At 39.6% G+C, this 24,075-nt stretch overlaps 2 protein-coding genes across 4 annotated transcripts in view; both read left to right on the top strand.

Moving 5' to 3' along the window:
• Nucleotides 1-346: 346 nt before the first annotated feature.
• Nucleotides 347-19,813, top strand: dnajc7 (DnaJ (Hsp40) homolog, subfamily C, member 7). 3 transcript variants are annotated; one of them, XR_009807422.1, is made up of 15 exons: nucleotides 347-468; nucleotides 4,146-4,234; nucleotides 4,330-4,454; nucleotides 4,523-4,636; nucleotides 7,205-7,279; nucleotides 7,343-7,461; nucleotides 9,921-10,074; nucleotides 10,148-10,312; nucleotides 11,230-11,321; nucleotides 13,344-13,417; nucleotides 13,476-13,622; nucleotides 13,694-13,846; nucleotides 15,505-15,567; nucleotides 15,646-15,745; nucleotides 18,946-19,813. XR_009807422.1 is itself a non-coding variant. In XM_061905441.1 (15 exons), exons 1-14 carry the CDS (start codon nucleotides 395-397, stop codon nucleotides 15,681-15,683), a joined length of 1,482 nt encoding a protein of 493 aa, XP_061761425.1. In that variant the 5' UTR covers nucleotides 347-394; the 3' UTR covers nucleotides 15,684-15,730; nucleotides 18,946-19,813. The 3 variants fall into 3 exon arrangements, 2 of the variants coding, with proteins under 2 accessions (XP_061761425.1, XP_061761424.1); XM_061905441.1 differs by having other exon boundaries at nucleotides 15,646-15,730; XM_061905440.1 differs by lacking the exon at nucleotides 15,646-15,745.
• A 1,602-nt stretch (nucleotides 19,814-21,415) lies between these two features.
• odad4 (outer dynein arm docking complex subunit 4) overlaps nucleotides 21,416-24,075 on the top strand; it is a 16,711-nt gene continuing 14,051 nt past the window's right edge. The window contains exons 1-3 of the mRNA XM_061904995.1: nucleotides 21,416-22,071; nucleotides 22,144-22,275; nucleotides 22,347-22,500. Of these exons, the coding sequence (XP_061760979.1) occupies nucleotides 21,946-22,071; nucleotides 22,144-22,275; nucleotides 22,347-22,500 (412 nt within the window). The 5' untranslated portion in view covers nucleotides 21,416-21,945. The remainder of the gene's footprint in view (nucleotides 22,072-22,143; nucleotides 22,276-22,346; nucleotides 22,501-24,075) is intronic.

Below are 24,075 nucleotides of genomic sequence, written 5' to 3'. Positions count from 1 at the left end.
CGGTACAGGCAAGGCTTTTTTTATCAGCACCAAAAGTTGCAAAATGTATCGTCGATGTTTTCTACTATATCCTTTCAGTAAAAATATGGCAATATCGTGAAATTATCAAGTATGACACATAGAATGGACCTGCTATCCTCGTTTAAATAAGAAAATCTAATTTCAGTAGGCCTTTCAATTAATGATAGTAACGTTCGAATAACAAAATTGAGGCAAAGCACTTATATTAAAATTCCTACCTTCTTTTGTTGTTTTGTGTAAACAAAAAAACGGGTGTATTCTTTGGCGATATTAAAAAAATATGACTTTAACCTGGGCGAGGGGACGACTTCCGGTTTATGGTGACGTCACTACTGCAGCATCTATCCCCGCCCCCTCCACGGTCAAGGCAAAAATGGCGACCGAGCATTGCGATGCCGCGAACATGGACCCCGACATAGAGCTGCTCAGCGACGAGGAAGTGGAACGGTAGGGCGCTCTGTCAGCGGTAGAGACACAACCTGTCCGTGTCATTCAATTTCCGCGTAAAACGTGGACTATTATTCTTTGTTCTGTGATGTTGTCACGTAGCTACCAAGGCTAAGTAGAGTGCTAATTTGGCTACATTTGCTAGCTGGACAACAATGTTGAAAATGTTGTCCAATATGTTTCTGCTTTGGAGTGAAGCATTGGCGAGAAGTACATTCTCGAAAGTCCGAGCGGCCGCACAACAATGACATGCTTGCTAAAAAAAAAAAAAAAAAAAAAAGTGGTGGCAGTTGTCCAGTGCCAAAGCGTGGATGGTGTCATATGTTCCTGGCCGTGTTGGGTTTGGACACGTTAGGTTCCTTCTATGTTTAGCCCGCCTCTCCTACTAACACACTGCGCACATTTACTTGTGTAGGTTTCAATCAATCAATGTTTATATATCCCTAAATCACAAGTGTCTCAAAGGGCTGCACAAGTCACGACATTCTCGGTAGAGCCCTCATAAGGGCAAGGAAAAACTCACCCCAGTGGGACGTCGACAATGATGACTATGAGAAACCTTGGAGAGGACCGCATATGTGGATTTTGTTGAGGCCAGTTAAATAGTTCCAATGTTTAGACTTGCAGAGTAGTGCAAAAAGAGGCAACAAGAAAGTTAAGTTAAGACGAGACAAGACAAAGAAGCAAGCAGGAGAGATAATGGAGAGGAAAGGGGAGCGTCCACCCTCGATGAGTGCCAGAGAGAAATCCAATATAGTAGCGAGAGTCCCCCTCCAAAGTGGAGCCAGCAGGAAACCATCCCAAGCGGAGGCGGATCAGCAGCGCAGAGATCTCCCCAGCCGATACACAGGCGAGCGGTCCATCCTGGGTCCCGACTCTGGACAGCCAGTACATCATCCATGGCCACCAGACCGGACCCCCTCCACAAGGGAGGGTGGGACATAGAAGAAAAAAAAAAAAAACGGCAGATCAACTGTTCTAAAAATGGGGTCTATTTAAAGGCTAGAGTATACAAATTAGTTTTAAGATGAGACTTAAATGCTTCTACTGAGGTAGCATCTCGAACTGTTACCGGGAGGGCATTCCAGAGTACTGGAGCCCGAATGGAAAACGCTCTATAGCCCGCAGACTTTTTTTGGGCTCTGGGAATCACTAATATGCCGGAGTCCTTTGAACGCAGATTTCTTGCCGGGACATATGGTACAATACAATCGGCAAGATAGGCTGGAGCTAGACCGTGTGGTAGGTTTCCAATTTCATACCTTTTGTAACGCACCGTCATGTTTATATCTAAATGTCTCCTAAATATGCTATATAGTTTTGTATTTGTATTATGTATCGAAAAAATTATTGGACACATGTACTTGCTGCATGTAAACATAGGACAATATGGTATGTGCATCCGGTCCGATGAACTGTATGACCTTATTTGTCAAAGCTGCAGTTCACCTTTGTAGCCACTAGGTGAAGCAAGTGTAGTACTGTATACCAGTGGTTCTCAACCTTTTTCCAGTTATGAATCCCCTGTGAACATCCTACTGAAATGAGATTTTCTTATTTAAACGGGGATAGCAGGTCCATTCTATGTGTCATACTTGATCATTTTGCGATTTTGCCATAATTTTTCTGAAAGGATTTAGTAGAGAACATCGGCGATAAAGTTTGCAACTTTTGGTCGCTAATAAAAAAGCCTTGCCTGTACCGGAAGTAGCAGACGATATGCGCATGACGTTCCGGGTTGTGGAGCTCCTCACATCTGAACATTGTTTACAATCATGCGGCCGCAATACACCGCTTCCCACCTACAGCTTTTTTATTTGACGTCTCCATTATTCATTGAACAAATTGCAAAAGATTCAGCAACACAGATGTTCAAAATACTGTGGAATTATGCAATGAAAACAGACGACTTATAGCTGGGAACGGTGCTGGAACAAAATGTCCTCTACAATACGTGACGTCACGCGCACGCGTTCTCATACCGCGACGTCTTATGCATGGTACTTCCGCGCGAAATTCAAAATTGCAATTTAGTAAACTAAACCGGCCGTATTGGCGTGTGTTGCAATGTTAAGATTTCATCATTGTTAAGATTTCATCATTGATATTTAAACTATCAGACTGCGTGGTCGGTAGTAGTGGGTTTCAGTGGGCCTTTAATTCAAGTACCCCCTAATCAGGGCAAGGCATTTTTGGTTGAAAAAAAGAGATAAATAAGTAAATACAGCACTATGTCCTCAGTGTCTGATTTATAAAATTGTATAGCAGTGCCAAATATTGCTCATTTGTAGTGGTCTTTCTTGATGCTAGCACAGCCGCGCTAGAATCACAGCTAACATTACCCATGCTGCTACCTCTCTGCTGGGCGAGGGCGTATACTTATGTGACGTAAGACGTGACAGTATGTGACGTGTGTAAGTGCGCTTACTGTCTGTGAGAAGGAGCGACAGGAAAGAGTGAGAAGAGTCTGTAGTGTAATGACAGCAGCTAAAAGCAATTGCGTGAGAACGTATACTCGAATATCACAATATAGTCATTTTCTCTATCGCACAGAGACAAACCTGTGATATATCGTGTATATTGATATATTGCCCAGCCCTAGTTCCTGGTTTGATCCCCTCTTCCGCCATCCTAGTCACTGCCGTTGTGTCCTCTGGGCAAGACACTTTACCCACCTGCTCCCAGTGCCACCCACACTGGTTGAAATGTAACTTAGGTATTGGGTTTCACTATGTAAAAGCGCTTTGAGTCATTAGAGAAAAGCGCTATATACAGTGGGGCAAAAAAATATTTAGTCAGCCCCCAATTGTGCAAGTTTTCCCACTTAAAATGATGACAGAGGTCTGTCATTTTCATCATAGGTACACTTCAACTGTGAGAGACATAATGTGAAAAAAAAATCCAGGAATTCACATTGTAGGAATTTTAAAGAATTTATTTGTAAATTATGGTGGAATATAAGTATTTGGTCAACCATTCAAAGCTCTCATTGATGGAAGGAGGCTTTGGCTCAAAATCTCACGATACATGGCCCCATTTATTCTTTCCTTAACACGGATCAATCGTCCTGTCCCCTTAGCAGAAAAACAGCCCCAAAGCATGATGTTTCCACCCCCATGCTTCACAGTAGTTATGGTGTTCTTGGGATGCAACTCAGTATTATTCTTCCTCCAAACACGACGAGTTGAGTTTATGCCAAAATGGATACATGGACGATACAGCAGAGGATTGGGAGAATGTCATGTGGTCAGATGAAACCAAAATAGAACTTTTTGGTATAAACTCAACTCGTCGTGTTTGCAGGAAGAAGAATACTGAGTTGCATCCCAAGAACACCTCACCTACTGTGAAGCATGGGGGTGGAAACATCATGCTTTGGGGCTGTTTTTCTGCTAAGGGGACAGGACGATTGATCCATGTTAAGGAAAGAATGAATGCGGCCATGTATCGTGAGATTTTGAGCCAAAACCTCCTTCCATCAGTGAGAGCTTTAAATGGTTGACCAAATACATTGTACATGCTGTGTAAAAAAGCTGATTTCAGTTACCGGTAAATCCAATTTGGGCTACTTTGGCCTGCAGTGTAAACGTAGTCTTAGTTGTACTTTTTGTTCTTCTTCAGTCTGCTTGTATTGGGGGCTGTTTATGAATGAAAGATGTCTGTCCACTGTCATGCAGGGAAGCAGATGGCTACAAAGAGCAAGGCAACGCCTACTACATCCAGAAGGATTATGCAGAAGCGTTCAATTTTTACAGCAAGGCCATCGGTATGTCATATTAATTGTTCATGTCCCCGCTCGGTGCTGGAGGTGATCATTTTGTTAGATTGCATTTCCTCACCAGCTTTTTGCCTTTAATGCAGACATGTGTCCAAAGAACGCCAGTTACTACGGAAACCGTGCAGCCACCTTGATGATGCTAAGTCGATACCGCGAGGCTCTGGAGGATTCCCAGCGAGCAGTGCGGCTGGATAACGCCTTCATGAAGGTGCCACATCGTCAGTCGTCAATCCATGCGTGACTGTTACACGTGATCTGTAACCGTTCTGCTCTCAGGGTCACCTGCGAGAGGGGAGGTGCCACTTGTCCCTCGGGAACGCCATGGCCGCCACTCGCTGTTACCAGAGAGTTCTGGAGCTGGAGCCTGACAACAACAAAGCCCAACAGGAGGTGTACTTTTTTTTTGACTAATGTCAAACTGATTGTGTGAAGAGTTTATCAGTGATCTCTCTGCAAAAACAAGTGCAATCTTATCCACTGGGTTGTTTTGGTAATTGTATTGAAAGAGTCCTCCCAAATTCTTTAGTTCTAAAACTGTCTAATTAATGAGTTTTGACTAGAATTGAAGATTAACAATTAATTCTATACAAAGAGGTAGCGTATTTTTTGGACCATAGTGCACACCGGATTAATAAGCGCACTGCTGATAAGCGGGTCTATTCTTGTCTTTTTTCATACAAATGGCGCACCGGATTATAAGGCGCATTTAAGGGGTCATACTATGATTTTTTTCTAAATTGAAAACCCTATCTTGTGGTATAAATAAATGTAATGGTGGTTCTTTGGACAAAATTTTGCATAGATTATGTTTTACAGACCATCTTCAAGCCGCTTTCGGAGCATCTCTTCAGGATGCGCCGTTTAGTGGGCGGTCTTATTTACGTGGCTCACCTTCGACAGCGTCTTCTCCCCGTCATCTTTGTTGTAGCGGTGTAGCGTGCAAGGACGGGAGTGGAAGAAGTGTCAAAAGATGGAGCTGACTGTTTCAGTGACATTCAGACTTTACTTAAAGGCCTACTGAAATGAGATTTTCTTATTTAAACGGGAATAGCTTGTCCATTCTATGTGTCATACTTGATCATTTCGCGATATTGCCATATTTTTGCTGAAAGGATTTAGTAGAGAAAATCGACGATAAAGTTCGCCACTTTTGGTACATTTTCTGAAGAAGCCTCGCCTTTCCCGGAAGTCGTAGACGATGACGTCGCAAGTGTGGGGGCTCCTCACATATTCACATTGATTTTAATGGGAGCCTCCAACAAAAACATTTATTCGGACAGAGAAAACAACAATTTCCCCATTAATTTGAGCGGGGATGAAAGATTTGTGTTTGAGGATATTGAAAGCGACGGACTAGAAAAAAAAAAGAGTAAAAAAAAAACCGCGATAGCATTGGGATGTATTCCGATGTTTTTAAAAACATTTACTAGGATAATTCTGGGAAATCCCTTATCTTTCTATTGTGTTGCTAGTGTTTTAGTGAGTTTAATATTACCTGATAGTCAGAGGGGTCTGTCCACGGGTGTCTTGACGCCATGTCTCACGGGTGTCGACGGCAGCTGTACGGATGCACAAGCTCAGCTGATAGCCGGTAAGTGGCGACTTTTTATCCACAATTTTCTCACCGCAACATGCTGGTTGACATTCGGTTGGGATCCATGTCTGCTTGACCGCGCTCTGATTAAACTATCAGACTGCGTGGTGGGTAGCAGTGGGTTTCAGTAGGCCTTTAAATCAATGAGGGAGCAGAATTTTCTCATCCGTAGCTCAATAGTGCAACATCAACGCCAGAAATGTGTCCCGTGAAAAAAAATTTGCCCGGAAACCTCTAATAACTTAAGTTCCGTGAGTGAATTATGTAAACCCGCCACAGTTTTTCGCGCTTTGATAGCTAGTCTACTGACAGATACAAGTGAAAACTTTACGCTACTTTATATTAGAAATGGCAACAGCGGAAGATGAATACCACATAAGAAGGTAGAGAAAAAGAAGAAGCTTATGACTATGGTGTTAACACAAACTACAATTGCGGACTCGCACACATTTTCAGGACTTATGGAGGTCCCAAATACACATCAGCAGGTACCAGAAGGTAAGAAAAGTTTGTTTCGCATAATATGCTAATAGGTGTCATTTTGCAGTCCTAATACACGCACCATAGTAATACTCGTATGTATAATGTGTCGACAATCCATCAAGCGGTACGGTTTCATAGCTTACCGAAGACGTACTAAAAACATTTTGACAGATTTTTGAGCGCCGTGTGTAATGTTCTATATTCTCAATGGAAGATTTAAAGTTTTGGTGTTGTTTGCTGCCATCATATTGCAGTCAACACCTATCTCTTATGTATGAATGCCATTTATACCATGTACCAAATAATATTACTTTGAAGTGAGTAAGCACAACCAGAATTATGCCGTACATTAGGCGCACCGGGTTATAAGGCACACTGTCAATTTTAAGTGCGCCTTATAGTCTGAAAAATAGAGTAATTACAAACAATAGCAATATTAGCACCAGAGAGGAGACTGAGTTGTTTAGTCTGTAGCTTTCTCTAAAATATGCTTTTGTCCATCTTGCTGCGCCACCTTGGCGAAATCGAAACCAAAAATTAACACACACCTCTGTTCACTCTCTTTGTCTTGTTCCTGATGTGTCTGCCTCCGCAACCTCCATGAGGTATCATGTGTGCGTATTTTCAACGATAAAAAAACACGAAGCATTTATTGTGTTTATCATCTACGAGCAAAACCAAGGCCAAATCTAGTAACTTCTAAGGCGTCCTGTTTTGCTCAAAGGTGGGAAAATATTCCCCCAAAAATAACGTCATTCTCTAATTTGCACAATTGGCAGTGACCCACGTGCATATCATTTTCAGTTATATGGCTGCTTGAGAAGGACAAAATATTGCTGTAAGTTTGGTTGAATAAAAATCTGTCCCATTTTTTTCCCCAGCTGAAAAACGCTGAATCTGTCTTGGAGTACGAGAAAATGGCGGAGATCGGGTTCGACAAGAGAGACTACCGCATGGTAAGCGCCTTCTCGGCAAAGGATTGTGACGGCCTCGTCATCTTGTTTCTGTTGTGTCTCTAGGTGGTCTTCTGCATGGACCGAGCCTTGGAGTCAGCATCTGCCTGCCATCGCTTTAAAATACTGAAGTCTGAGTGCTTAGCCCTGCTGGGACGCTACCCAGAGGCTCAGTCTGTGGCCAGGTCTGTATGTACATAAAAGAACAGTTCACCATTACTAAATAATAACAGTTTCACTTCCGCTACAATATCAATAGCATATTGATCTGATACAGCAGGAATCACACATCAGGCGTTTGTTAGAAATGAGTTGATCAGGTGAAATCAGTCAATGTTGGAAAAGATTTAATCAGGTGAAAGTAGTGAAACAGGTAACAATGATTGGTATGAAAAACTATTAAAAATGGACTTGTGCTTGAAGTTGAAGTGGAGTGGTAATTGTTTTCCTGGAGACACTGGTCACAATAATTCATTAAGTTAAGCTCATGACAGAGTAAGTTTAATGATGCGGACACTTATGTTACTAGATACTTTATAATACGCTTCTGCCTTAGAGACTTTGTATGTGTAGTGCAAATATTATTATTCGATACTTGTTTGTATTGTCTAAGGCGGTGTTTCCTAACCTTCCTAACTTCTACCATGAATTGATTTACGTTGAAAAATGTATTTGGGTGTTACCATTTAGTGGTCACTTGTACGGAATATGTACTGAACTGTGCAATCTACTAATAAAAGTTTCAATCAATCAAAAAAGGGCATGGCCCATTTTTCGGCCGCGGTCGCCTCCGAGAGGACCGCCAAAAAATACCTGTTCTTCAGCTGTGGTCTGTATTGGCTGCAGCGATAGTCAGTTGTACTACACTTTTTCTCCACTTGTGGCAGTAATGACAATATCAAACAAACAGAAGAAGTCTGCAGCTAAAATTATAGAGGAGTTTCTTAAGCACAAAAATTATGACTTAAGTGGTCAAACTGTATTTTCATTTGCACTTGAATTTTACATAGTTTTTAAAAAAAGCATATTCATTACTGAATATATTTATTTTAACACAACATAATTGAATATAAATCTATTATAATCAGTTATTTGAGTCCCTTCTTATGCAAAATGTTTAGTTAATTAAGTTTCTAATCAGCCTGACCTAAGCCTAAGGTTCATGTGTTAAATAATAATCTTTGGGATTTAAACATGTTTTTATAACAATATACAAGGACTATCTTGTTAAGTAGGTTAATACTATATGATGAGTGAATACGATTCAACTTGAGAGTAAGATTATTAATAGAAAATGGATGAATGGACTGTTAATAAGACCAATGTGGTGTATTAGACTGCAATGTTGTTCAATTAAGTTATTTCTGTTTGCAATAACTTGCATTATTTTTTTCTAATAATGGACATTAACAACTATTGAAATTGTACTTTTAACATAAAAGAATCAAAATCAAGTAAAAAAAAAAAAAAACTCGACTATTAGCTGCCACACAGATAAGATCATGGCGCCTACGCATCACCGCTCTTACGTGCGCTTAATTGCAGTGGCCGTGCGAAAACTACTCACTCCATGCATTTATAGATGTTTTTTAGCTAGACACTTTAACAGCAGAATAGGAATCAAAGCTTTTTTCAACTTGATTAATCAAATTTGCGTTTAGTTACGCGTGTCTAGCTTGAGTGCTTAGCTGTTATGTAGCTGCTATCTTCTAGTAGCCTATAGCAGTGGTTCTTAACCTTTTTTCAGTGGTGTACCCCCTAATCAGAGCAAAGCATTTTTGGTTAAAAAAGAGATAAAGAAGTAAAATACAGCACTATGTCATCAGTTTCTGATTTATTAAATTGTATAACAGTGCAAAATATTGCGCATTTGTAGTGGTCTTTCTTGAACTATTTGGAAAAAAATGTAAAAAAAACAACAACAAAAAAAAGTGCCCTCTTTGGGGATCGTAATAGAGATCCATCTGGATTCATGAATTTAATTCTAAACATTTCTTCACAAAAAAAGAAATCTTTAACATCAATATTTATGGAACATGTCCACAAAAAAATCTAGCTGTCAACACTGAATATTGCATTGTGGCATTTCTTTTCACAGTTTATGAACTTACATTCATATTTTGTTGAAGTATTATTCAATAAATATATTTATAAAGGATTTTTGAATTGTTGCTATTTTTAGAATATTTAAAAGAAATCTCACGTACCCCTTGGCATACCTTCAAGTACCCCCAGAGGTACGCGTACCCCCATTTGAGAGCCACTGCCTAATAGCCCTGCATGTTCAGGTTTTGTAAATGACTTGACTAATATAGAAAAAGAGAGCAACTTCATGCGCTTTTTGGAGGACATTTACATGTTAACTGGCTGTCCAGCTTTGCACAAGTTAACACTCTGCAGGACGGCCTGTATCGGACATGATATCACACATTTTACATGCAAGTTCGTATCATCCAATTAATACCCTCATGAAATAAACATAATTTTTGTACTTCACCACAACAGTTTTGTCAAAGAACTCTTTAATCTGTATGATGAAAAACTGAAGGATACAAGGTGGTATAATTCCAGCCTTCACCATGTTAATGGTAGATTTTTATTCCCCCCCCTCCTCCCCCCCCCCCCCCCCCCCCCCTTTTCTCAGTGACATTCTGCGGATGGACGCCACCAATGCAGACGCGCTTTACGTGCGCGGTCTGTGTCTGTACTATGAGGACTGCATTGAGAAAGCAGTCCAGTTCTTTGTTCAGGCCCTACGAATGGCGCCGGACCACGAGAAAGCCCGGCTGGCTTGCAGAGTCAGTATGAACACTCACGCCTCTTTTGCTTGAATTGTCTTCTTTACTCATCCTCTTGGGTTTTTGCCATCAGAACGCCAAGGCGCTGAAAGCAAAGAAGGAGGAAGGCAACAAGGCCTTCAAAGAGGGCGCCTTTGATGCGGCCTATAATCTCTACTCTGAAGCCCTCACAATAGACCCCAATAACATCAAGACCAACGCCAAGCTCTTCTGCAACCGAGCCACTGTTGGCTCCAAGGTAGGCAGCATTGCTTTAACTACATTTCCCACAATGCACCTTAACGTTGTGATTTGTTTTTGTACAATGATAGCATCCATCTCTGACAAGTGATTCTGAAATTATGGTACATGCATCCATATTGTGGTACGCCCAAGAATCACTTAATTAAAGTAGTGTTTTTTTCCCCTATATTCAAACACAGTGTTACTCTTCAAACTGTGTAACGTTACAGTGGTCAAAATATTAAATATACATGTTAAATAAAAGCTGTCTTGTTTTTAATGAATACTTGGGCCTACTACGCAACTGCATTTTTTTAATGACAGTCATTGTTGTGATACTTGGAGAGCCATTTTCTTTTTCTATTCTTTCTGATGTTACTTGGTGAAAAAAGTTTGACAAGCACTGCACTAGAGTATTGACTAGAGGGCTTCTTGCCCCAAGTTGACAGATAATATTTTTGGACAACAAAGATCAAAATAAGTACAAGCTACATTAATATAGTAAATATTTATGAAATATAACAAATATGTAGTAAAACAAATACATTAATCATTAAATAATTTATATTTATAATAGAAAATGTTGAGTAAAAAATTGGACCAAAAATAAAAGATAAAACATTGTAATATATAAACTGTGTATTAGCATATTATGTTATAGGTAACTGTTAAATCTTGTGGTACGTTACCACCATCAGTGTTTCCCATACAGAACTGTGGTGCTGAATTTCGCCCAGGAATCAATAAAGTACTTTCTATTCTATTCATTTATTGGTGGCTGCCTCCTCACCCTTGCAAATACACATTATGATGGGACTGTTTGTGAAAGTACATAAAATGTTTAACGGCTAAATGCTCATCTTTGAAGTGAATGCAGAGGCTTTCAGGCTCACATTGATCTCATCGCCGCCTTTTTTTTTTGTCCTCTTGCAGCTGAAGAAAGTAGATCAGGCCATAGAAGACTGCACAAAGGCCATTCACCTAGATGGCAGCTACATTAAGGCCTACTTACGGAGAGCACAGTGGTAAGACATGACATCACTCTGCCACATTTGCACATCATTGTTACACATTTACATATATACATGCAAACTCCCTGTAACTGTTACACATTTACATATAATCATGATAACTCCCTGTAACTGTTACACATTTACATATGATCATGCTAAGTTCCTGTAACTGTTCCTCATTTACATATCATCATGCTAAAGTTCATGTAACTGTTCCTCATTTACATATCATCATGCTAAGTTCATGTAACTATCCCACATTTACAAATAATCATGCAAAGTTCATGTAACTATTCAACATTTACATATCATCATGCTATGTCCCTGTAACTATTCCACATGTACATAGCATCACGCTAAGTCTCTGTAACTATTCCACATGTACATAGCATCACGCTAAGTTCATGTAACTATTTCACATTTACACATCATCATGCTAAGTTCATGTAACTATTCCACATGTACATATCATGCTAAGTTCTTGTAACTATTTCACATTTACATATCATCATGCTACGTTCATGTAACTATTCCACATTTACATATCATCATTCAAAGTCCCTATAACTATTCCACTTGTACATATCATCTTGCTAAGTTCATGTAACTATTTCACATTTACATATCATCATGCTACGTTCATGTAACTATTCCACATTTACATATCATCATTCGAAGTCCCTATAACTTTTCAACATGTACATATCATCAGGCTAAGTCCCTGTAAATATTCCACATGTACATATCATCATGCTAAGTTCATGCAACTATTTCACATTTACATATCATCACGCTAAGTCCCTGTAACTATTCCACATTTTTATATTATCACGCTAAGTACCTGTAACTATTCCACATTTACATATCATCATGCTAACTTTCTGTAACTTTTCCACATTTACATATCATCATGCTAAGTTCCTGTAACTATTCCACATTAACATATCATCATGCTAAGTTCCTGTAACTATTCCACATTTACATTTAATTATGCGAAGTTGTGTAACTATTCCACATTAACTTATGCTAACATCCTGCAACTATTCCACATTTACATATCATGCTAAGTTCCTGTAACTATTCCACATTTACATATCATTATGCGAAGTTGTGTAACTATTCCACATTAACTTATGCTAACATCCTGCAACTATTCCACATTTACATATCATGCTAAGTTCCTGTAACTATTCCACATTTACATATCATCATGCTAAGTTCCTGTAACTATTCCACATTTACATTTAATATGCGAAGTTGTGTAACTATTCCACATTAACTTATGCTAACATCCTGTAACTATTCCACATTTACATATCATTATGCGAAGTTGTGTAACTATTCCACATTAACTTATGCTAACATCCTGCAACTATTCCACATTTACATATCATGCTAAGTTCCTGTAACTATTCCACATTTACATATCATCATGCTAAGTTCCTGTAACTTTTCCACATTTACATATCATCATGCTAACTTCCTGTAACTATTCCACATTTACATATCATCATGCTAAGTTCCTGTAACTATTCCACATTTACATATCATTATGCAAAGTTGTGTAACTATTCCACATTAACTTCTGCTAACATCCTGCAACAATTCCACATTTACATATCATCATGCTAAGTTCCTGTAACTATTCCACATTTACATATCATGCTAACTTCCTGTAACTATTCCACATTTACATATCATCATGCTAAGTTCCTGTAACTATTCCACATTTACATATCATTATGTTAAGTTGTGTAACTATTCCACATTCACTTATGCTAACTTCCTGTAACTATTCCACATTTACATATCATCATGCTAAGTTCATGTAACTATTCCACATTTACATATCATCTTGCTAAGTCCCTGTAACTAGTCCACATTTAAATATAATGTTCTTATCAATATTCCACATTTACATATCATCATGCTAAGTTCATGTAACTATTCCACAATTACATATAATCATGCTAACTTCCTGTAACTCTTCCACATTTTCATATTATGCTAACATTCTGTAAACTGTTCCTGCAGCTACTTGGACACAGAGCAGTATGAAGAGGCGGTTCGGGACTACGAGAAGGTTTATCAGACGGAGAAGACTAAAGGTGAGAAGCAGCCGTGTAGAAAAGCTAGCACCTTGTAATTGCTGCTGTGGTGTGGTAGAGCACAAACAGCTGCTGAAACACGCTCAGATGGAGCTGAAGAAGAGCAAGAGAAAAGACTATTACAAAGTGCTCGGCGTTGATAAGAACGCCACGGAGGACGAGATCAAGAAGGCTTACCGCAAACGGGCTCTCTTGCATCATCCCGGTGCGTAAGGCCGACTCGCCGTTTTTTTCTCGCGCTAGCCCCGAATAACCGCCACTTCCTGTTTTCGTCAGACCGCCACAGTGGCGCCAGCGCAGAGGTGCAGAAGGAAGAGGAGAAGAAGTTCAAGGAGGTCGGCGAGGCCTTCAGCGTGCTGTCGGACTCCAAGAAGAAGTCTCGCTACGACAGCGGTCAGGACCTGGAGGACGACCACATGAACATGGGCGGTAAGCACCAGGGGGCGGGGGAAGTCCTCACACACTAGAGAGATGGGAGTGTTTTTTCTTCTACCATTATCGCTGACCCCACTGTGGACTGGACTCTCACATTATTAACCATATCCACTCACCATCCATTGCCCCTGTCACCCAAGGGGGGGTCCCCTAACAAGATTTCTCCTTGTTCCCATTGGCTTGAGTTTTTTTCTTGTCCTGATGTGGGATCTGAGCCGAGGATATTTGTCGGGTTTGTTTGTGATTAGGGGCTATATGAGTAAACTTTGATTGATTGATTATTTACCGTATATTCCAGACTATATAGAATACCAATATTCAAGTAGCACCCACCAAATTTTAGAAGAAATAAATATGTTGACATATTAGCCACACTGGACTATAAGCCGCAGATATATACCGGTATGAAAGATTTAGTGCGCGGTTTTTTTTTATGTACCTTAATTCCAAACAGGGGCAGCACGGTGACACAGGGGTTAGTGCATGTGCCTCACAATAGGAAGGTCCTGAGTTAAATCCTGGGCTTGGGATATTTCTGTGTGGAGTTTCCATGTTCACCCCGTGACTGCGTGGGTTCCCTCCGGGTACTCCGGCTTCCTCCCACTTCCAAACACATGCACCTGGGGATAGGTTGATTGGCAACACTAAATCGGCCCTAGTGTGTGAATCTGAGTGTGAATGTTGTCTGTCTATCTGTGGTGACCCTGCGATGAGGTGGTGACTTGTCCAGGGTGTACCCCGCCTTCTGCCCGAATGCAGCTGAGATAGGATCCAGCACCTCCCGCAACCCCGAACGGGACAAGCGATAGAAAATGGTTGGATGGGATTCCAAACAGTGTCTGACTGTAACACGGCAGCAAAACGGCTAATGAAACAAAACAGAAGTCATTGTCATGGACGCACTAGCTGCGATAGCTAGTTCTCCAATTAGCTAAACAGACTCAATAACTTCACGGTGATGTTTTGGTGAAATTGAAACAATCCAAAAAAGTGGCATTGTAAGTTATTAATAATACTAACACAGACATTCGTTAACATGTTAGCATATTGGCTAATGTTGATGACACTAGCTTCATTACATTATGATAGCACATACAAATCTGCATGAAAACACTCCTACAGACATCACACATGGGATAAGTATGAATTGTTTTAGGTATATTTTAAATCTTACTAACGTTGCTTGGCGTGATGAATGAAGAATCCGTTCGAGTAGCAACGCTTTGGACGGTTAGAAGACGGAACGGCAGTTGTACTTCCGGTTGAAAGCTTTTGAACTCGTCCAAAAGATAGCACCATAGCAAAAACAATAACACACCTTTTCAGTGTATTTGTTTGTATTTTATTTTATTTTATTTTTTTTATTTTTTTTAACCATTTGCAATACGGCCATCAGTGAAGAAAAATCTATAAATTAGCTGCATCGATTTGTAAGCCGCAGGGTTCCAATTGTTTGAAAAAAGTAGCAGCTTGTAGTTTGAAAAAATGTTCCTTAACTTATTTTTTTATTTTATACATATTTGCTGTAATTATTTATTTTAAACCATTTCTATGTTAAAGGACAATATATTGTATGATTTTGTGAATACATTGCAATTAGGAAAAATACAAATGTAATGTCCTCACACATTCTTTGTTTCTGTCACCAACAGATTTCGACGCCAACAACATTTTCAAAGCATTCTTTGGCGGACCAGGAGGTTTCAGTTTTGAAGGTAATGCCTTTCAAAATAAGACTGTCTCACCTTTACAACGTTTTGATTAATTTTATGAAGAATGTTTGTTTTGTACAGGTCGACCGACTCAGACTGAAGGATGGCATAGAATGTAGTCAAATTTCAAAATAAAAGACCCCTCCTTTTCCCAGTCATCATGCAGGTTCATCAATTTAAAGTGGGGAAATAACTATTAGACCTTTTGAAATAGTTGAGAATGTTAGTTTTGTATCCATAACTCAGAAGGATGGCATTAAAATTGGTTAAATTTCAAAGTATCACCCACTCAGTTTAACTTATTTTAAAAAAATATGAGAATTTTCCCCCACGGAAGTTCATCTTTACAGAAACTGAAACTTTTTTTTTTCTAAAACTAAAGTACAGTGGAACTTTGATTTATGAACAATGGTTTTAATGAGGTTCGTAAATCGAAAAGTTTGTATAGTAGAGCAAATTTCTCCTTTTGAAACAATGTAAACATGAATAATTGGTTCCAGCCTTGACAGAAGTCCATAAATTAGTGAAGGTTAGTACACAATATTAAGTGTTATACAGTACTGTATATCAAACAAACGTAACAAGGTCATGGATCGACTTTCTCTTTATTAACAAGCCAAAACGACAAACTAGACTGTCCTGCATGCGCTGCTCTGCCAACACCTGCACACACACACAAGTCACTTTTGGTGCCCTCACAAACAATCAGAAATCACAAAAATCCTTAACGTTAACAACTATATTGCTCCAATGGTAAACATGTTAAAAAGTAAAATCCACTTCCATTAACATGGGCAAGGAGCTGAAGAGACTCGAGGAAAGAAAAGGGAGGGGCGGTGCGTGAAGTCTCTGCTTTGGCATTTTTTTCCAGAAAAGTCCGGTTTCAATTAAAACTTGCTGCACTACAAAGCCTGCTTATTCGATTCTTCCATACTTTTGAGTGCCATTACTGAACTCGCAAATAGTCTTTTTTTAAAATCCACAGTGATTCCCTCCCTTCCACGCTCGTCTGTTGTCTTTTGGGACTCATATTGAGTTAGCCAAGTGAACACCACTTGTCAGAAGTGTAAAAACACGCTGAGAAGTAACTAGTAGTGTGCTGCGCAGCAGCTGATGTTTAGGACTCCGCCTCCCAACAATACTGCGCCCTGCTTTTTGCCTGCAGGCGCGACACAACATGAACGACTGATTAAAGCGTTCTTACGCAGCGACATGGTTCGTATGTTTGGCTCCATCTGAAAGTTCATGAATCAAAAAGGTTGCCAATAGAGGGGTTTGTAAATCGAGGTTCCACAGTAACTTAAACCACACATACAATCTTGTCACATTTCAAAATAAAACACCCAGCCTCCTCGTACTGATAAGAATATACAGTGGGGCAAAAAAGTATTTAGTCAGCCACCGATTGTGCAAGTTTTCCCACTTAAAATGATGACAGAGGTCTGTAATTTTCATCATAGGTACACTTCAACTGTGAGAGACAGAATGTGAAGAAAAAAAATCCAGGAATTCACATTGTAGGAATTTTAAAGAATTTATTTGTAAATAATGGTGGAAAATAAGTTTTTGATCAACCCTTTAAAGCTCTCACTGATGGAAGGAGGTTTTGGCTCAAAATCTGACGATACATGGCCCCATTTATTCTTTCCTTAACACGGATCAATCGTCCTGTCCCCTTAGCAGAAAAACAGCCCCAAAGCATGATGTTTCCACCCCCATGCTTCACAGTAGGTATTAGGGCTGTGAATCTTTGGGTGTCCCACGATTCGATTCAATATCGATTCTTGGGGTCACGATTCGATAATACATCGGTTTTTTTTCAATTTGATTCTCGATTCAAAAACGGTATTTTTCCCATTCAAAAGGATTCTGTTTCAGCAGGATCTACCCCAGTCTGCTGACATGCTAGCAGAGTATCCATCCATCCATTTTCTACCGCTTATTCCCTTTCGGAGTCGCGGCTAGCAGAGTAGTAGATTTAAAAAAAAAAAAGCTTTTATAATTGTAAAGGACAATGTTTTATCAACTGATTGCCATCCATCCATCCATCCATTTCCTACCGCTTATTCCCTATTTTGGGGTCGCGGGGGGTGCTGGCGCCTATCTCAGCTACAATCGGGCGGAAGGCGGGGTACACCCTGGACAAGTCGCCACCTCATCACAGGGCCTCAACTGATTGCAATAATGTAAATTTGTTTTAACTATTAAACGAACCAAAAATATGACTTATTTTATCTTTGTGAAAACATTGGACACAGTGTGTTGTCAAGCTTATGAGATGCCATGCAAGTGTAAGCCACTGTGACACTATTGTTCTTTTTTTCTATTTTTTATATATGTCTAATGTCAATGAGGGATTTTTAATCACTGCTATGCTGAAATTATAACTAATATTGATACTGTTATTGATAATATTCATTTTGGTTTTACTACTTTTGGCTTGTTCTGTGTCTTGTTTGTGTCTTTATTGCAGTTCTAAGTGTTGCTGGGTCAGGTTTTGATTTTGGAATTGGATTGCATTGTTATGGTATTGCTGTGTATTGTTTTGTTGGATTGATTTAAAAAAAAAATCTTTTTTTTTCTTTTTTTTTTAAATCGATTTTTTAAAAATAAGAATCTATTCTGAATCGCACAACGTATTCGGTTCGGTTCGTATTCGAATCAATTTTTTCCAACACCCCTAGTAGGTCTGGTGTTCTTGGGATGCAACTCAGTATTCTTCTTCCTCCAAACACGACGAGTTGAGTTTATACCAAAAAGTTCTATTTTGGTTTCATCTGACCACATGGCATTCTCCCAATCCTCTGCTGTATCATCCATGTATCCATTTTGGTATAAACTCAACTCATCGTGGTTGGAGGAAGAAGAATACTGAGTTGCATCCCAAGAACAGCACACCTACTGTGAAGCATGGGGGTGGAAACATCATGCTTTGGGGCTGCTTTTCTGCTAAGGGGACAGGACGATACATCCGTGTTAAGGAAAGAATGAATGGGGCCATGTATCGTGAGATTTTGAGCCAAAACCTCCTTCCATCATTGAGAGCTTTGAATGGTTGACCAAATACTTATTTTCCACCATAATTTACAAATAAATTATTTAAAATTCCTGCAATGTGAATTCCTGGATTGTTTTTTCACATTCTGTCTCTCACAGTTGAAGTGTACCTATGATGAAAATGACAGACCTCTGTCATCATTTTAAGTGGGAGAACTTGCACAATCGGTGGCTGACTAAATACTTTGTTGCCCCACTGTATTAAAGGTGTCCTAATAAGCACTGAAATGTTAGAAATGGATGCATAACAGTTGTAATCTAGGAAGAAATATGTTTGTGCTTTATTTTGAAATTTTACTGATGTGTACCTGTTTTTTATTTCAGCTTCTGGACCTGGCAATTTCTTTTTCCAGTTCGGTTAGTTGTGAGAATTCCCCTCGCACTCCGTCACTACATCAGGACTTCAACGCCACGCCCTCCCCCGACTCGCCATCTGCATTCCGCTGAGATGCAGACTCTCGTCCACGCCATCGACTCAATGCAGCAATCGACCGCACGCAGCAACTATCTAAGGAGAACGCCGGGGGCGGGGCCACGCTGAGGCCCTTGATGTATATTCACCTCACGTCGTGTGGTGCAGCTACTCTTTTTGAGGGGTGGGGTCCAGGCAGGAAGTGGGGATGCGGCATAGCATAAAAGTGCATGAAATATGCAAGCAGGCGCCCTCTTGTACCGCCCTCCTTCTCACCGCGGCCTCGCCAGTGTAGCCCACGTGTGTTTGAAGTCGGCATCGGGACGAAGAGAAAACAAAAATGGCGGCGGAGGCCGCAAACCCCGCCCCCTTTGTTGTGCGCACCCTTTTTTATATTTAATGTTGCCATCCACAGATTGCTGCGTTGCCCATTTGACTGGAATGAATTTGTGGTTTATTTTTTTCGGGGTCACTTGTATTTATTGTTTTTTTTTTTTTTTTTTTTTGCGAATGAACGAAGCCACTGACAGCTTTTTATTGACGCAAATAGAATATATGACTTTTCCTCCACTTGGCTGCTTATTATAGTGTTGGCAAAAATGGTGCCCATTTGAAATGTTGTCATATAAATATTTAGCAAACAATCCAACAGTGTTCTATAACAGGGTCCAGACATGATTGGGGGACTTTCGGGCAGCCTCACATTTACGGTCATTGTCAATCAGGTGAAACCTTCCTGTTTTTACCAGTCGTGTCAATAAAGTCCAGTACTCCCCTGTCTTTCCTGGAGATATTATTACAGGGTGTTTTACATTTTATTTTGGTTTTATTTCATTATGTGGCTGAGATAGGCACCAGTGCCCCCCGTGACCCCAAAGGGTATAAGCGGTAGAAAATGCATGGATATATGTATGTATATATATATATATGTGTGTTTCTATATATATATATATGTGTGTTTGTATATATGTATAAATATATACATGCATAAATATATATGTGTGTTTGTATATATGTATATATATATATATGTGTGTGTATATATATGTATATAGATATACATATATATGGCCCTAGTGTGTGTGAATGTTGTCTATCTGTGTTGGTCCTGCTATGAGGGGCGATATGTATGTATATATATATATATATATATATGTGTGTGTTTTTCTATATATATATATGTATATGTGTGTTTGTATATATGTATAAATATATATGTGTGTGTATATATGTATATGTATAAATATATATATATATATGTGTGTGTGTGTATATATGTATATATATATACATATATATGGCCCTAGTGTGTGAATGTTGTCTATCTGTGTTGGTCCTGCTATGAGGGGCGACTTGTCCAGGGTGTACGCCGCCTTCCGCCCGATTGTAGCTGAGATAGGCGCCAGCGACCCCAAAGGGAATAAGCGGTAGAAAATGGATGGATATATAAATATATGTGTATATCTATATATGTGTGTGTGTGTGTATATGTATATTGGGGACAGCGTGGCTGTGCCAGCAACCTGGGGGTTCCTGGTTCAATCCCCACCTTCTACCATCCTAGTCACGTCCGTTGTGTCCTTGAGCAAGACACTTCACCCTTGCTCCTGATGGGTCCTGGTTAGCACCTTGCATGGCAGCTCCCGCCATCAGTGTGTGAATGGGTGAATTTGGAAATAGTGTCAAGGCACTTTGAGTTCCTTAAAAAAAAAGGTTTAAAAGCACTGTACAAGTATAATCCATTTACCATATATATATATATGTATATATATATTATACATATATATCTGTATGTATGTATGTATGTATATATATATATGATTTAGAGTGTATGTATGTATATATATATATGTATGAGTGTATGTATGTATATATATATATATATACGTGTGTGTGTATAAATACACACGTATATTGACGTGTATATAGATATATGTGTAGATATAGAGCAAAAAAAATCAAATTTTGGGGGTAATTACTGCATCACATGATAGAAAAAAAGTATTTATATACATATACAGTACAGGCCAAAATTTTGGACCCACCTCATTTAATGTGTTTTCTTTATTTTCATGACTATTTACATTGTAGATTGTCACTGAAGGCATCAAAACTATGAATGAACACGTGGAGTTATGTACTTCAAAAAAAAGGTGAAATAACTGAAAACATGTTTTATGTTCTAGTTCCTTCAAAATAGCCACCTTTTACTGCTTTGCACACTCTTGGCATTCTCTCGATGAGGTTCAAGCTGCTGAAATGGTTTTCACCCTACAGGTGTGCCTTTTCAGGGCTGATTAGTGGGATTACTTGCTTTAACAATGGGGTTGGGACCATCAGTTGTGTTGTGAATGAGAAAGTGTGGCCTCTACTGTACATTTAAATTTTAAAAAAAGGGCCAAATACCTTTTTTTTCCTACGATTTTAGTGGCAAATATCTGCATCGTACTATTTAGATGAACAAATTATCATATAGGCAAACGACTGCAACTAGTATTTATACATCATGTTTAAATGATATAAATACTATACAATAATTAGTTCATTTAAACCTGCGCGTTCCTCTCCCTGCAATAGCGTATCCATCCATCCATTTTCTACCGCTTATTCCCTTTGGGGTCGCTGGTGCCTATCTCAGCTACAATCGGGCGGAAGGCGGCGTACACCCTGGACAAGTCGACATCTAATTGCAGGGCCAATACAAATAGACAGATCAACATTCACATTTGTTAAAAACAGCTATTATAGAGTCCCTCACTTGCTATACCGCCTATTGAACACAGGGGGGTGCTGTTGTCCCTGTTTGTTGGTGTGGTTGCCAGGTTACCGACCCAGAGGAGCGCCTCTCCAGCTCCACTCTGTTCCCGTTCACTTTTTAAAATCAATTTAAAGCCACATTACCTGCGGAAAAAATGTCTGAAAGTAGTTCTGAGTACAAAACCCAGAAGCCAAAGGGTGTTTTCTCCACTTTAGTGGCGGATGGGGACTGGTTGCTGCTCAAGGGAGAGTGTGAGAAGGCTGTAGACAGCTACACCACGGTGAGTCGTGACTCCTTCACCAACATTGTTTTTGTTATTTCATGTTTTCTTTCTGTTTTTTTTTTTGCAAAGGCTCTCACTCTGAAGCCCGATGACAAGAACTGCTTTGTGGGTCGCTCTAAGTGTTACCTGAAGATGGGTCAGTATGACAAAGCCCTGAAGGACGCCGAGGCGTCACTGCAGGAAGACAAGGCCTTTTTTGAGGTGAGTATTTTTTTTTTTTTACTGTTATTTCCATTGTGGGGAAACTTCTCACGCTTCACGGTCATGCCCAGGGTTTGTACCAGAAGGCTGAAGCGTTATACTGCATGGGAGAGTTTGAGTACGCTCTGGTCTTTTACCACCGAGGACTGAAGCTGCGTCCCCAATTCCAAGAGTTCCAAGTCGGTGTCCAGAAGGCCCAGGAGGCCATAGAGAACTCAGTCAGTGGTGAGTAGGGATGGGTATCCTTCACATCAAAAATGACACGGTACCAAGTCCAAATATTTGGTATCAATATGTGTAAGTTAATAGAAATAATTGTTTGATGACAAAATGTTATTTTTAATGTAACATAAAAAAATAGAGTATTATGATAACTGTACTGTTCTTGTTTTATTATCACAACTAATTTGGCAGTACTGTATTGTCTTTCTATGGTATGTTGTCTAACTAAGGAGTAGCTTTTTCCATGAAGCTGAATAAGGTATGTTGTGCCCTGCAACGTGTTTGTACTCTAAGTATTGTACTTATTACACACCAGCTGTTTAGTTGTAACATTCATTTTAGTCATACAGTACTTGCCAACCTTCCCGATTTTCCCGGAAGACTCCTGAATTTTAGTGCCCCTCCCGAAAATCTCCCGGGGCAACCATTCTGCCAAATTTCTCCCGATTTCCACCCTGAAAAGGAGACTATTATATATGTCTGTGATGTTTGGCTGGCATCGTGGTGTGGTTGGGTTCTCTCGTTGATGCAATGCGGAATGGACACAGCGTGAAGGTAAGGATGATGATTTATTTACAACTACAAAAATAGACTAAGAACAAAAAGACTTGCACATAGGCACTATAGACAAAACAAACCGAACTAGCATGGGAGCTAGAAAGAACAGAAAGCGCTAGCATGTGAGCTAGGTACAAACGAAGGAATGGCGCGTGGAAGCTAACAAATACAATAGATATTTACCACGGTCGGGGATAGCGACGTCACCTGTTGCATAGAAAGCAAGTTTTACACTGCGAGGCTGAATGGCAAACAAAGGCAGGCTTAAATAGGGAAGTAATCAAAAGGCAGGTGCGCGTGAGAAACACAAGGCAGGTGACACAAATACGTAACTAGCCAACGGAACAAAATAGGAAGTGCCACCCGGAACTAAGGAAGTCAAATAACAAACAGGATGTGATATACAAAACAGAACAAAACCAGAATATGCCACGATCCGAGTAGCAGATCATGACAATGTCTCCGTTATCCATAGGTTTATCTATAACCCATAAAGTAGGCAGGCACGGAGCTATTTCTCAGCGTGTGTTTATTCCAGCCGGCACGGTGATACACTGACACACAACATCCGGATTCCCACCATACATTGCTTCAAAACTACGGCAAGTAGTAATGCCCAAAAACATTATAGAGACAAAGCAGAAGAACGAAGAAGAGACATGGCGACGACGAGTAAGAAGAAAAAGTACGCTGGCAAGTTCCAAAATGATTGGAAAAAAATAATTTCAGTTCATCCAGGACAGCTCGAAGGGGAAGGGGTATGCTGCCTGCAAATTTTGTGGATCAGACTTCTCCATTGAACACGGTGGCTGAAAGAATATACTCATTCATGAACGTATTATTTGTGTGTATATATATATATATATATATATATATATATATATATATATATATATATATATATATATATATATATATATATATATATATATATATATCCCACCCCCCATCTCCCAACAAGGTTGGAAATTTTTAATTTTAGTTGTAGTTTTCATGATCAAATATGGAGGTGTTGAAATC

Source organism: Nerophis ophidion, linkage group LG07 (assembly GCF_033978795.1).
Source record: "Nerophis ophidion isolate RoL-2023_Sa linkage group LG07, RoL_Noph_v1.0, whole genome shotgun sequence".
Taxonomy (NCBI): Eukaryota; Metazoa; Chordata; class Actinopteri; order Syngnathiformes; family Syngnathidae; genus Nerophis; species Nerophis ophidion.
This window is presented reverse-complemented; position numbering and strand designations above follow the sequence as displayed.